The sequence below is a fragment of the Diabrotica undecimpunctata genome, chromosome 4, assembly GCF_040954645.1.
Source record: "Diabrotica undecimpunctata isolate CICGRU chromosome 4, icDiaUnde3, whole genome shotgun sequence".
Taxonomy (NCBI): Eukaryota; Metazoa; Arthropoda; class Insecta; order Coleoptera; family Chrysomelidae; genus Diabrotica; species Diabrotica undecimpunctata.
In genome coordinates this window covers 9,253,421-9,267,457 of record NC_092806.1, presented here as the reverse complement: position 1 = coordinate 9,267,457, position 14,037 = coordinate 9,253,421, and the positions used below count along the sequence as shown (strand labels likewise).

Here is a 14,037-nt window from a genome sequence, read left to right as displayed (position 1 = left end):
CTAAAATACGAGGAACTGATAATGATTCTGACAAACAACAGATTGAAACAGAACGATACGCACTTAAAAGAAGCAGAATGCAGATATAAATTTAAATCTGTCGATGTGACCGAAGAAAAAGCAAATATCAAGCACAAAGTACTGACTGGTGATCTACAAAAATGCCTTCCAATGCCATTTTTGACCAATTGTGTAAATTTTTACAAGCGAAAATTATGGACTTTGAATTACACTTTATACGACGTATATAACAGTGCTGCGTATTGTGTAATGTGGTATGAAACCAACGCAAACAGAGAAAGAAATTCGATATTGGATATTTTGGTGTCATTTGTTTGTCTATTTCCAGCATAAGTCACTTTTGTTTTTAACTCTTAACTTAGTAATTCGCAAACCAAGAAATTTACAACCTAAACAAAAATATTATTAAAAAAGTAAACCAAGATAGAATCGTTTTGGGAGAGTAACAAAAATTAGTCAAAAAACCTGACTTAATAAATGGAATGAAGTGTTCTTACCTTTATTCTTTAGGTATCTCAAACTGTAAAGCAACTAAAACGTATGTCAATATATTAGCCGAAATCTAAAATAATAATATAATTATTAATCCAAAAGATTTGCACTTTTCATTACTTTATATTTTCATAATTTGTTTTAACAAAGTAACTATACAATGATGCCATAGAACCAAAAAACATTTGGTGAAGCATAGAATAAAAGAGGATGAAATTTTGTACATATTCAGAAGAGAAGAACGCTGTCAGACCAACCTGGTATAAAAATAAGTAAAAGAAAACATCATCATTGATTCGACCACTGTTTATAGGTCTTAATCTCTAAAATATCCCTTCATTTCTTCTTATGCGCTTTTTTTTTTATTTTGTTGTATTCAGAATTTTAGCTCTTTTCCATACCCGAGTCTGGATCTTCCCTTTTTTCTTATGTCTATTAATTGCTGTTAGTTTCTTGGATATTTCGTTCTTCTGCCTGTCATTCACATCCAGCATTCAACGTACTCATTTTTTATAATTATGTAACACTCTCTCTTTTTGTCACTTTTCTTATAGGAAGTTTCCTGGAAGTATTATGGATCTTTACGTTAGCCGTTAAGTTGATGTAAATATTATGTTTGGTTTTTTTATAGGCTATGTAGAGATGAAATTATATCGTCTGTGTTAGATATTGTTCTATTTAATGCCTATATATATGTGCCTCAGGATTGTTCGTTTAAAGTTAGCTAACAGTTTGCCATCATTTTTTGGCAATGTCTATATGTAAGACTGACCTTCCTCCTCCTCATTCCTTGAGCCCTTGTCAGAGCTTGGTGACACTCTAAATATGCTATGAGGCTTGCTGCCTCCATTGGCTGCCATCCTGTGCCATATGGACTGCTTCATGTAGGCATTTTGCCACGAGAATCTTCATTTGATCTGCCCATCGTATTGTAGATCTTTGTCTTGGTCTTCGGCATTTTGTCTTTTATATGAAGATCTTCCAGAATTGACAGGTTATTTCTGTGTTCTGTCCAGGATACTTCTTCTATATACCTTCTTCTATATACAGAATTCTTCTATATACCCACACTTCGAAGGGTTCGATCTTATTTCTATCGATTTTTGTGAGAGTCCATGTTTCAGCTGCGTATATCTGCGTATACCTGCGCATAATGGAAAAAATAAGAGCATTGACCAACCTGAGCTTAGTATTCCTTGTTACTTTTCTGTCCTTCCATATTTTAATTAATTTACCTGTTGCGGTTAGAGCTATTGTTAGTCTACGCTTGATTTCTGGGGATCAATCGCCATTGTTGGTTATTAGGAAGCCCAAGTATTTCAATCTGTCTACCCTTTCGAAATTCACCACTTGGTGTATGTGCGGTAGATTATTTGCTCTGTCTCCGATCTCTGCGATAGTGATTCCTCATTCTCATTCGTCTAGTACTTTTCTCATTATATAGTATAAATATATATATATATATATATATATATATATATATATATATATATATATATATATATATATTATATAGTATATTATAACTGACCTTACAGTGAGTTAAAGCGCCACACTTACCGAACGTATTGGCTAGGTTGATTTCAGATGGTTTTAATATCGAGGACAATTACTGGTATTAACCACGCACTTCGTTATCATTGCTGTCTTTGTTGGCGTTTACCACCCCATAACCCAGTTTCTGCTTCTGTCATTCACACCAACCTGAATGTATTCTATGCGATGCCAGCCATTGTGACCTGATGTGACTAGCAAACCCAGAGATGTGAAGTTCTTTACTCATTGAAAGTTGTATTTTTCTCTAATTATGTTTTGGAACTATGTTTGCAATGCTTATTTGTGTTTTGTGCGGTTATTTTGAACTGCTGTTTCTATCAGGTTAAGTACTTCTATTATATTTGTTCTTCTTTTATATATGACATAAACATAAAATTTATACACCTTTTATTATTATTGTTCTTATGTTATTGGGTGCTGATTCTCTAATAATTTCCCTTTCCATTCTAATGTGGATTAGAATACATGATATTGCATCTCCCTGTCGTAGTTCTATTCGAACATTTATATATTCTAAGAATAGATAGAAATAAAACGTCGCAAAGGTAATGAAAAAAGACAAGGATAAATGAAATTATATGAAAACAAAACGAAAAAAAATTACAGTTTAGATATAATCATTACATTCATTACAATGACCATACAAATGGTGAAATAAATTCATGACTAAAAAGCTATTGATTCCAACATAATGTAATGGCATTCGTGAACAGAAATAATTTTACCGAGATACTTTTTGAAATACTTTAAATAGATGGTAAATAATTAGAATAAAATATTTAATAATTGAACTACTTACTGGACCCGCAATTCCGAGATCAATAGTAAAAACTCCACTCGCCGTAAAAGGACGGTGGTTTTTAATTTTTTCTATGAAGAATCTAATTTGTTGGTGTTCATCAGGATTGGAAACTCTAGTTGAATACTCCAATAGGAAGTTAATTAGTCCATTTACCTACAATATGGAAATATTTTACAATATAATATTAAAAGTATGTGATACTTATAATGGATGCTCATTTAGGAAGAACGGCGTATAACTTAACTTAGATAGATTGGTAGTTCCATTTTATATAGAGCGTCAATTAAAGAATAAATTGTTTTCTCTAGTTTTAGATACACTTCTCTGAGAAGTGGACTAAATATTGTCGAAAGATATTCTGTGAATATCTCGGTTTGTCTGTTTGACACATTTAACAGTGCTACAGATCATGGAGGCCCTTTGCTTCTATTTTCTTCGTTAATGTTTTCCACTTTTTTCGGTCGTTTCCTCTCTCTCTATTTCGGCACTCGTATACCAATTAAATCACCTTTAACTGCTTATAATCTCTTTTTCCGTGGTCTTCCTCTCTTCATTTTTCCCGCCTCCTCCCAAAAGTCCCTTTTTACACAACGTTTCTCTGTCATTCGACCTAACCACCTGACTCTCTGTGCTTTGACTTTTTGTACAATTATGGGTTTTCCATACCTCTGCATTACCTCTTTCTTTCTTCTTCGCCAGTTTCCCTCCGCCGTCCTAATACCAACAAAAATCTTCTGCAACACCTTCCTTTCCCAGATCTCTATTTTTAGTTCAGCTTTCTTATTCATAGTCCAGGTCTCACAGGCATACACTGCCACTTGCCGAATGACTATTTCATATATTCAAATTTTTGCTACCCTACATACATTTTTTGCTTTTAGAATTGCTTAATGAGTCCATTGCTCTACTTCCGTTTAATAGTCTCTTTTCTATTTCTTTTTTTTATTTCTCTTTATTCGTTATTTTTACACCCAAATACTTGAACTGACCGACATTTTTAATTTTGTAATCCTTTCCTCTAGTTTTAAGTTTGACGAATTTATTGTGTTCTAATATCTCACCACGCATTTCCATACCCTTTATTTTCGCTTCATTTATATACAACCCAAATTTTCTTGCTTCATCTTCAAAGTTCTTAAACATCTGTTGAAGTTCTTTTTTTGTTTTTGTTAAGAGGCCTACATCATCTGCATACGCTATACATTGCTGTTTACAATGGAAAATGGTATCCGTGGTTTGGATCTTACTTTATCTCATTATTGCATCCAAGACAAAGTTGAACAGATCAGTAGAAAGTGGATCCCCTTGTCTTAATCCTCTTGTAACCTAAAACAGATTTGACATACTTCCTTCTATGACCACCCTATTGTTTGTACTTGTTAGCGACATGTTCAATAATTTTATCAACTTTTTTAATATTAATAAATTTTGTAGAGCTTTATACAACTTTTCCCGATCGATAGAGTCATACGCCTGTTTAAAATCAATGAAGAGCATGTGGAGTCCTAGGTTTTGTTCGTAACTGTTATTTTTTATCAATTTTAAGGTAAATATTTGATCCACTGTCGATCTTCCTGCTCTAAACTCTCCTTGGTATTCACCTACTATGCCATTCTCGTATTTTTTCAATTTATAACATATGATCTTTGCTAATATTTTGTACACAACACCCAGTAGCTCTATCCCTCTTTAATTTTCACAAAGGGTTCTCCCACCTTTTTTATGTATTGGGCAAATTACGGCATTACTCCATCTCTCTGTTATTTCCTCCCCTCTCCACACTCTCAGTATCAAGTTACACAGCTTTCTTTGCAGTGTGGCCCCTACTTCCTTTAAAATTTCTGCTGGGATTCCATTCTCCCCTGCGCTTTTACCGCTTTTAAGCCATTTTTTCCTTTATTTTCTGTTCTTTTGGTTCCTCTACGTACTCCTCATCGTTATCATCTGACTGACCCATTGCCTCATCTATTTGCATCTGTTCTTCATTATTTAGCAGTTCTTTAAAATATTGTGCCCATCTGTTTAATTTCTGCAGTATTTCCAAGGGTCAATCCTTCTTTATTCCTACAAAAAATTGTTTTTGTGTTATTTCTTTGTCTGTTTCTCTTCACTTGTTGATAGAAATTTTTTATTTCTTTGCTAATGTAATGCTCCTCTATTGTTTTTAATTTTCTTTCCAACTATGCTCTCTTTTTTTGCCTACAGATTCTTTTAGCTTCTTTCCTTTTCGTCTCATATTCTGTAATTGTTTCTTGGGTTCTATTATTGTCTTTTTCCAACTTTGCCTTATTTTTTAGCATTAGTGCTCTTTTACATTCCTCGTCGAACCAGTCTTCTTCTCTCTTCGCTCCTGTATTGCCTAAGCAAACATTAGCTGCATCTGTCATTGATGTTTCGATTTTACTCCATTTTTCTTCCAATGTATCAAACATTAAGTTGTCTTCCTCTAATCTTGCGTAAATCTCATTGTCTAACCTCTCTGCCACTTGATGGTCCTTCAGTAAGGATCTAAGGCGTCTTGTAGGACTTTTAATTTTCTCGTCGTCTTCTATAGACGATAGATACATTTTTAAATGCCTATTTGTCTTGCCCCTTTCATACTCATTCATAAAATATTATGTGTTATTGGTTAGGACTTACGGCTTAATTTTGTGTCTTACCTTAGAGTTTAGGTCGCCTAGAATCGATGCACATATAGTAAAAATAATACACATAGTTTCAAAAGTTACACATTACCCCTCGTATTCACCATTTTAACACTTTTATAAGTCCATATCCGTATCATATATTTAATAGGCCTTTTTCATATAAAATACACCTTTTTTGGATTTTTATTTTATTTAAATACCGATTTAATTGATCTGGTTTTGCCAAGGTGTAAAAATTTGAAATATTTATTGTGGTAAAATTTATGAAAACGTGATTTATAATGAATCGCAATATAACTTCTGAGTTAAACCGTGCCAGAATTATCGCTATAGGTGAAGAAGGCCATTTACGGCGATTCGAAGCGGAGAGAGTGGGTGTTTCTCAGAGTGATGTCTCATGGATATGGAAAAGGTTTCTGAAGATAAATTCAATACAGAATAGAGCTCGCTCTGGTAGACCCCGAGTTACCAATGAGCAACAGAATAGATATATCTTTTAATTTACATTCCGAGAAATTGTTCTATGTTTGGACCAGTCCTCCAAAGAGACTTCAGGCATGCTACATGAGTATCGTCGGCTACAATAAGAAGAATTTTAGTCACGTTTGAGGAGTCGTCGACCAATAAGAGTTTCTCAATTACAATCTAGACATGTTTTGCACCGCCTCCAGTGTGTTAAAGAACACATACAGCTCCCTGAACAGTTTTGTAATTTTGTGTTGTTTTCAGCCGAGACCAGAATCTATTTAAATAGTGATAGCCAGCGAATTCGTGTTTAGCGACAGCCAATAAGAGCTGCACAACTAGCACATGCGCGTCCCATACTTCCATTTGCAGGTGGTAGTGTTATGTTTTCTTCTTCTAGTGTTGTCTCCACTAATGAAGGTTGGCTATAACCATTGCAAAATTCGTCTTTATCTTCTGCTTTTCTTAAGAGCATCTGTGTGTTTAACCCGGTCCAGTCGCGAATGTTTTTCAGCCAGGATATTTGTCTTCTACCAGGATCCCTTTTTCCTTCGATTTTACCCTTCATAATCAGCTGCAACAACTCGTACTTATCATTTCTAAGTATGTACCCCAAATATGCTGTCTTTTGCCTTTTAATAGTGGTCAAAAGTTCTCTGCCTCTTCCCATTCTGTGCAACACCATTTCGTTCGTAATATGATCGGTTTTCTCATTAAGTCAATATTAACAGTCCAGTCTTCGACACCATAAAGAAGAATACAGTAGATATAACATTTTACCATCCGATATCGGATTTGCAAATTGAGCCTTTGGTTACTCAGAAATTTTCTCATCTTCAAAAAGGCTGCTCTTGATTGCTCTATTCTTAAGCGAATTTCCAATTTCTTATTCAGATCTTCCGTAATCCAGACTCCTAAGTATTTCATTTTGTCCACTTGCTCAATATTTTCATTTTTTAAATGGATCCTTGTAATGACTTTTCCCCTCTTACTGATAACCATGGTTTTTGTTTTCTTTATGATTATTGTTAAACCAAACTGTTCCCCAGTATCACAAATTGTGTTTAGTAACTTCTGCACGTCTGTCTCACTTTTAGCGATAACGACTGTGACACCTGCTGCTGAAGTTGTTAGAGCCTTGAACCGGCCATCAGTTGAGCAGAAGATAACCTTAACTGCAGCGAGAAGATCATGATGCTGAGGCGTATAAGAGACAGAGTGTTTGATCAGCACATCGAGACTGGAGTCCAGAAAAAAATTACAGATTTTTTACTGCCCCCTATTGAAATTTATATATAAATTATGTATTTATGTAATATATTATATAATATAATATTTTAATAATATACATAAAGCATAAAGCATTTTCAGTCATTTTCATTGTTTTTTTACAGTTTTTCTTCTCTCAATAAAAAATCATAGGTAATCCGAACGATGCGATCATCCGAACAACCCGTTTCCACGATTCCGCTCGGAATAACGCGACCATACTGTAATTGGTTTTACTTACCATGTTTTTCAACTGCTGGGCATTCTTTAAAAACAAAAACAAACTGTACGTGTGGAAAATAACGTAGGCCCAGTTAATAAGGTGAATAGTGTGAGCCTGAGGATCCTTAAAGCTATAAACCATGTAAGCAATGACTGCATACCAATGGATAATCAGCATTCCCAGTTCGATTACTGTGTGTATAAGAAAATACGGATCCATGGATTTGTTCCAGCTGTATATACACATACTTAATTCTTCGTGGTATATTCGTAAATATTCGATGATCTCGGCAGGCTTCATTTCTAGTAGATCGTCTGTAGCGGGATGGTTCTCTCTGCATATCTTGTAGTGGATAACTCCTTAAAAACACATGGAACATAGTACTGTATTATGCATAAAAACTTTTATTCTGTGACAAATAAACTTTACACACACACACACACACACACACACACACACACAAACACACACACACACACACACACACACACACACACATACACACACACATACACACACACAAATATGGTATTAAAAGCACATTGAAAACAATGGTATATTAATTTGATCCTCTGTTCAAATTTACAATCCCTAGGAAAAAAAAGTAACAGGTGAATTTGATCCAATACTTTATTTGCCAGTGCCATTTTATTACTAAATGTTAACGATCAGTTTCGGTAATTATTATATGTTTTGTTGTTGTTTGTTGTTCTTACTAATGAATGAGTGTCCATGCTTGTGAAGTGCCTTACATTCTTTAATTGTGAGTGTTTTCTTCCCCCTGGGCCCTTTTTTTCTTTAACCTTCTCTTCCCTTTCATTCTCTATACATATGCCTTAGTTAATTAGTTTTCCTCTTTTACAAGATACTCATTTTTTATCTATTCAATATTATTTTTATCTTTGATACTGCTGCTATAAAGTCTGCCAATGTCTCAAACTATTTTGTCAAGATAAGCCAAAATAAGTCTTCAAGCTTCTACAAACTTTTATCAAAAGAAACTAATTCGACAAGGTACGGCAAGCATGTTTAGCTAAAAATAATGATGATTTAAAAATGTCTCAAGAGGAAGTTTCTATTAAATCTAGCACAAGGTTGTGCTATATTTAATAGAAACCAAGTAACTTAGTTATATCTATCTGCAAGTAATTTACACAATGATCCAGATACCAAATAGACTGTTAAAACTATTGGTAATAACTAGACTTCGGCAAATATGCATATTGCATATTTTGCATATTGTGCATATTTTATGCAAATATTTCATATTTTGGCATATTTGTATAAAAGTTTGCATAAAGTGCATAAAAGTTCAGATTTTTATACTGTATTTGAAAATTTTTAAACATACCAATTTATTTCAATTCTTGTATAAAATTTTGTAGTCATTTTAATCAAGAAATGATCTAAGTACGTAATCTCTACAGGTACAAAACATTTACAATTTCAAAGAAGATCAATTTAAGTAGCCCTCAACATTCTTAGAAAGTCTCGGTCACTGAGGCATTCAGTTATTGGATAATCGCTAAGGGTTCGCTCATTTGCATTTTATGATCTAATCCCCAAATCTATCTACAATTTATTGTATCTTAACAGCAGGTAAACGGCTAATAGTTTTGTTCCTAATTTAGGGATTTTCCAAAATCTCCCAGTTTATTGAATTAGGTACCTAAACATTTCTAATTTGATGCTCAGATTTGTAAATCATTTTTGTTTTGATATTCAAAGCGTAAACACTCGTTGTGTGTAACAAAAAGGAAGATTGTGATTTTATAATGCCTAAAACAACCAGTGCTTCAACTTGGATTAAACCTTATAAAGAGCTGTCTATGGATACGGGAAAAATCTACTGTTCAGTCTGTGGCAAAATTGTAAGTATCTAATATTTTCTATTAAATATCTAATATTTCATACATACAGGGTGTTTCCAAATGACACTTACAACGTTTGACTGTAGATACTTCTCGAAAAATTGAACAAAACGATATAGTTAATGAGGGGTCAAACTTATTTACTTTTCGAGATACAGGGTGTTAAAATTTAAAAAAATTAAATTCTTTTAGTTAATAACAACAATAACTTTAAAACCAATAAACGTATTTACTTGAAATTTAGTACTCGTAGGTTGTTTTTAAATGAAAAATAGCTTCCTTTAGTGAGAAAAAATTGTCCATGGTACAATACAATGGTGTGTATTTAGAAAAATTTTTCACCTTTACTTTTTTTTATGAAGTCAGCTATTCTAAAACACAATTATTTTTATTGTAATTGAATTAACAAAAAAAAACTTTTGTTGAATTTTAAAATAAGTTATATGATGTACTAATGGTTAGTAACAAAAACTAATTTGTGGATTAATACTGCATTTAAAACACTTAGCGAGTGTTTTTTTTTCCAAACCAGTTATTTGATTAACCAAAAACACCTTGTATATTTTTATATTTTAAAGGTTGGGTTAAAATAAAGGTTTTTATTTTTATTTATAGATAGCATGTGAGAAGAAATTTTAGATAGACCAACATGTGAGAACTGCTTCACACATTGCAAAAAAAGGAAAAATAGGAGGAAAACATCAAACTTCAATGGCTAAATGTTTCCAATCTACTTCAAAAAAATTAGATGAGCAAGAAACTTTTAATGAAGACTTGTGTCGCGCATTAGTGTCTGCAAACATACCGCTTTCAAAATTAGCAAATGTAAATTTTAGTTCGTTTCTAAAAAAATATTGCAAACTTAATGTTCCAAGTGATCGGTCTCTAAGAAGAAATAATGTGAACGGGCTATACTCGTCGGTGTTAATTAATATTCAGGAAGAAATTGCAGATAATTATTTTTACATATCTGTAGACGAAACCACTGATTCCTCAGGAAAGTATATTGCTCATTTATTGATTGGTGTTCTTAAAGAAGATACCTTACCAAAATCTCATCTTATTTCACGCCAGCAACTTGAGAAAACAAATGCTTTAACAATTTCGCGTTTTATACAAGAAACATTAGCAACTTTTTTTCTTCCGACAACTATTCCTTCTAATAAATTACTGCTTATTTTATCGGAGCTGCTCCTTATATGGTGAAAGCAGGACAAAATTTAAAAATACTTTTCCCAGATTTAATACATGTTACTTGTGTAGCGCATGGATTAAACAGAGTTGCAGAGGAAATACGAAAAAAGTTTCCTCTTGTAAATACCATGATATCCAGTGTCAAAAAAGTGTTTCTTAAATCTCCTATAAGAATTCAACTTTATAAAGAACTGCTACCTAACATTCCTCTTCCACCACAACCTATTTTAACGCGATGGGGAACATGGTTAGAAGCAGCTAATTTTTATGCAGATCATTTTGTTAAAATAAAGAACATAATTGATACGTTAACAGATGAAAGTTCCCAATCTCTTTTGGATTCTAAACAAACTTTTCAGAGTAACTTGCTTCAACAAGAACTTTCATTTATAAAATCAAATTTTAGTTTTGTTCAAAAAACAATTACTCAGTTAGAATCATCAAAACTGTCATTGTTCGAAAGTACAGCATTAATAAAAGAATTTGCGTCATGTTGTCGGAACGTTAGAGGTAATATTGGAAAAGATATTTTAAAAAAATTTGAAGCTACTATGGAAAAAAATAAAGGTTACCATATTCTTTCTGAAGTAGTCAGTGTTCTAGCTGGAAATATTTCGGAAACAATTAATTTAGAACCAAATGTTTTGATTCGTTTGAAAAATGCTCCCGTTACATCAGTTGATGTTGAACGAAGTTTTTCCATATATAAATATATGTACTCAGACAGAAGCCACAAGTTTTTGTTAGAAAATTTTAAACACCACTTGGTCATTTATTGTTACCATAATTCTAAATAAGTTTATTCATACTTAAAAATGATGTAGTTACTTAAAATAAATGTAAATCTTAATGAATAGTAGGAAATATTTAGTTATGTACACTTTTTTTTTTTAAATAAAATTGTTACTATTTTACGATTTTTTTATTTATTTGTATGCATATTTTGTAAAATATTTGCATATTTTCGGGTAAACACGTGCATATTTATGCGCATATTTTCTACATTTTTATTTGCATATTTGCCGAAGTCTAGTAATAACCATAGAATGATAATCGACTGAACTGCTCGGCTCATATCTCACAACTAAAGAAAAAGATATCAAGTTTATTATTTGTTATTCGCCAACTAGCAAGGGCATAACACAACATTAAAAATAACATATTTTTCTTTATTCCACTCTCAACTAAACTATGCTTTAATCATATGTTGTAATTCAACAAATGCACTTCAAATTTCTAAAATGCAAAAGAAAGCAATCGGGATTTTAGCAGGGGATAGTTATCTAGAACACTGACGATCTTTCTTTATCAAATTCAAAATTATGCCGCTACCTACTCTGTTGATATGTCAAGTTCTGACTGAAATTCACAGAAAAAGGGCCCTTTAATAAAGCAGTCGGATGTCCACGTTCACAATACGCGAAACTGTCACTACCTACGTGTCTAGGGTTAAATATATATAATACGACAGAATTTTTGTATCCATGTCAATGGCTGTAACTGTTGGGATATGTTAATTTTAATAAAAAAAAATCGGTTGCCTGTAAAGTCGGTTTTACGGGCGAAGATTTTACGTGACAACGTCTTTTTCTCGGTAGAATATTTATTGATATGAATATTATTAAATTGCACAATAGGAACAAGGAATTGAATTGCACAAATTTTAACTATAGAAATATATTTTGTTTACTAAAACATTGTACATGTAAACTTAAACTTAACTAATTTCTATTTGAGTGATTTTGTTGATGATAGGAGAAATATGAAATGAAAGGAAGTGTTTCTGCTGTAATGTGTCTTGAACGCCAAGAACGCTCGAGAAAGACAGAGACACAAGCACGCACCGATTCAACGCGCCTAATTCTCTAGTGCTGCGCGCGCAGCGGACCGATCATGTTTGAGTGGGAGAGAGACGCAAGGCATTCGCCGGTCCGGCGGGCCTCTCTCTCGTTCGGTGACTCATCGTAACAGACGTGAGCGGGCGTTACACTTTTTCATGAATGACTCCGAGCCACAACCTAATTTAAGTCGTTTTCACGTCAAAAAATCTGCTCTTCAAATATCATTATATTCAAAAATGTTACAGAAATTTTAGTGATATGTTTATTTGCCTCATATTCCAATTCCTATTTCACCAGACGTCATTTTGCGATCAATTTTGATTTTTGACAGTATCAATTGTGATCTGTGTAAAGATAAACAAAATGAACTTACCCATAAAATCTGAAATATTGTTGCTATCGTCGATATCTTTCATTGGATGGACTGGTATATATTTTAAACAGCTAACAGTAAACTTTTCGAAGCATGCCAATGTTGCTATTAAAAACCCAAACATAGTAAAGAAGACGGCGTAGAGGCAAAACGTAAGATTGGACGATAATCTATACATGAGGTTTAAGAAACTGATTTCGTCATGAAATCTGTTCGTGTAGATAAGCCAGACATACAAAAATATTTGGAATAATAAAACAGCTACCACACAAAGGTATTTAATATATTGTAAAGCAAGGCATCTTTGCATAACCGATTGACAAAATAGTTCTGGCTTTACGGTGTCGATTATTTTATTCATAGTTTCAATGTAGCTGCCGAATTTAAAGTATACCAAAAATGTTACTACAATGACGTAATGACCGTTTATGGCATTCGTTAGGTTATTTAGAAGCACCAGCAAGGAATTAGTGTTTGTTAGTTCTTTGTAGTGGATATTGGTGCACACTACCAACAATGTGAGACCTGTTGTAAAAGCCGAGTAAACCAGCCCCCAAGCCGACTTTTTATAGCGACATTTGTTATTCTCGTGCGTCCAAGAAATCGGAAAACACCCAAGACATTTCAGAAACATAAATGTCGGAGCTAGAGTTTTGCAAATGCAGAGCAGAGATGCTTCTTGTTTCTCCTTGTTATAAAAAGCACTCTTTTTCTTCTCGGGGGTAATTGCCAAGACCATATTGATTCGCTTGTAGTTGTTTTCAAGTTTTTTGAGTTACTTTTGCTGATACCTAAAATAAAATTATAAGTAAAATGTAACAAAATATAACTTATTTTTATTTTATACCATAAAATATTTATACATACACTTTACTACAAAAAATTGAACAGAAAATGGACTTAAGTAGCACCAAATGGAACCACTAAAAACAAAATTAACTTTATTCTAACCAATAAGATTGCTACAATAAACGATGTCAGTATATTAAAAAAAAATCAAAAAGACAACGACCATAGACTAATCAGAGCAAAAATTGTTCTAAATCTGAAAATAGAGAGAATAAAATTAATCACAAAACCAACAGTAACCAGTATAAATATTAACAATCTCAAAGAAAACTCAGATCACTACCAAAGGACTAATGATGAAAGATTACATGACCAAATCGACAGCTCTCAATTAATGGAAATCATTCTTGATAGTGCGAAAGAAATTGTAGGCTCGCAACATCAAAATGAACATAATAAACTGCCTGATAAAAAAATAATGCTAAAACAAAG

At 32.9% G+C, this 14,037-nt stretch overlaps 1 protein-coding gene across 1 annotated transcript; it reads right to left on the bottom strand.

The window, feature by feature from the left end:
• Positions 1-520: 520 nt before the first annotated feature.
• LOC140438102 (uncharacterized) lies at positions 521-12,880 on the bottom strand. Its single transcript, XM_072527818.1, has 4 exons — positions 12,757-12,880; positions 7,496-7,836; positions 2,870-3,025; positions 521-583 (listed from the first exon to the last, which is right to left on the bottom strand). The coding sequence occupies exons 1-4, from the start codon at positions 12,878-12,880 to the stop codon at positions 521-523; spliced, it is 684 nt and encodes a 227-aa protein (XP_072383919.1).
• Between the last annotated feature and the right edge of the window lie 1,157 nt (positions 12,881-14,037).

What these genes read in the sequence shown, in the direction of transcription:
- LOC140438102 (XM_072527818.1), bottom strand. Translation starts at nt 12,880, where the DNA reads ATGTTTGGGTTTTTAATAGCAACATTGGCATGCTTCGAAAAGTTTACT. An exon ending in CAATATTTCAGATTTTATGG is followed by an intron (nt 7,837 to 12,756) that starts GTAAGTTCATTT and finishes TGTGTTTTTAAG; the next exon opens with GAGTTATCCACTACAAGATA. An exon ending in CCCAGCAGTTGAAAAACATG is followed by an intron (nt 3,026 to 7,495) that starts GTAAGTAAAACC and finishes TCCATATTGTAG; the next exon opens with GTAAATGGACTAATTAACTT.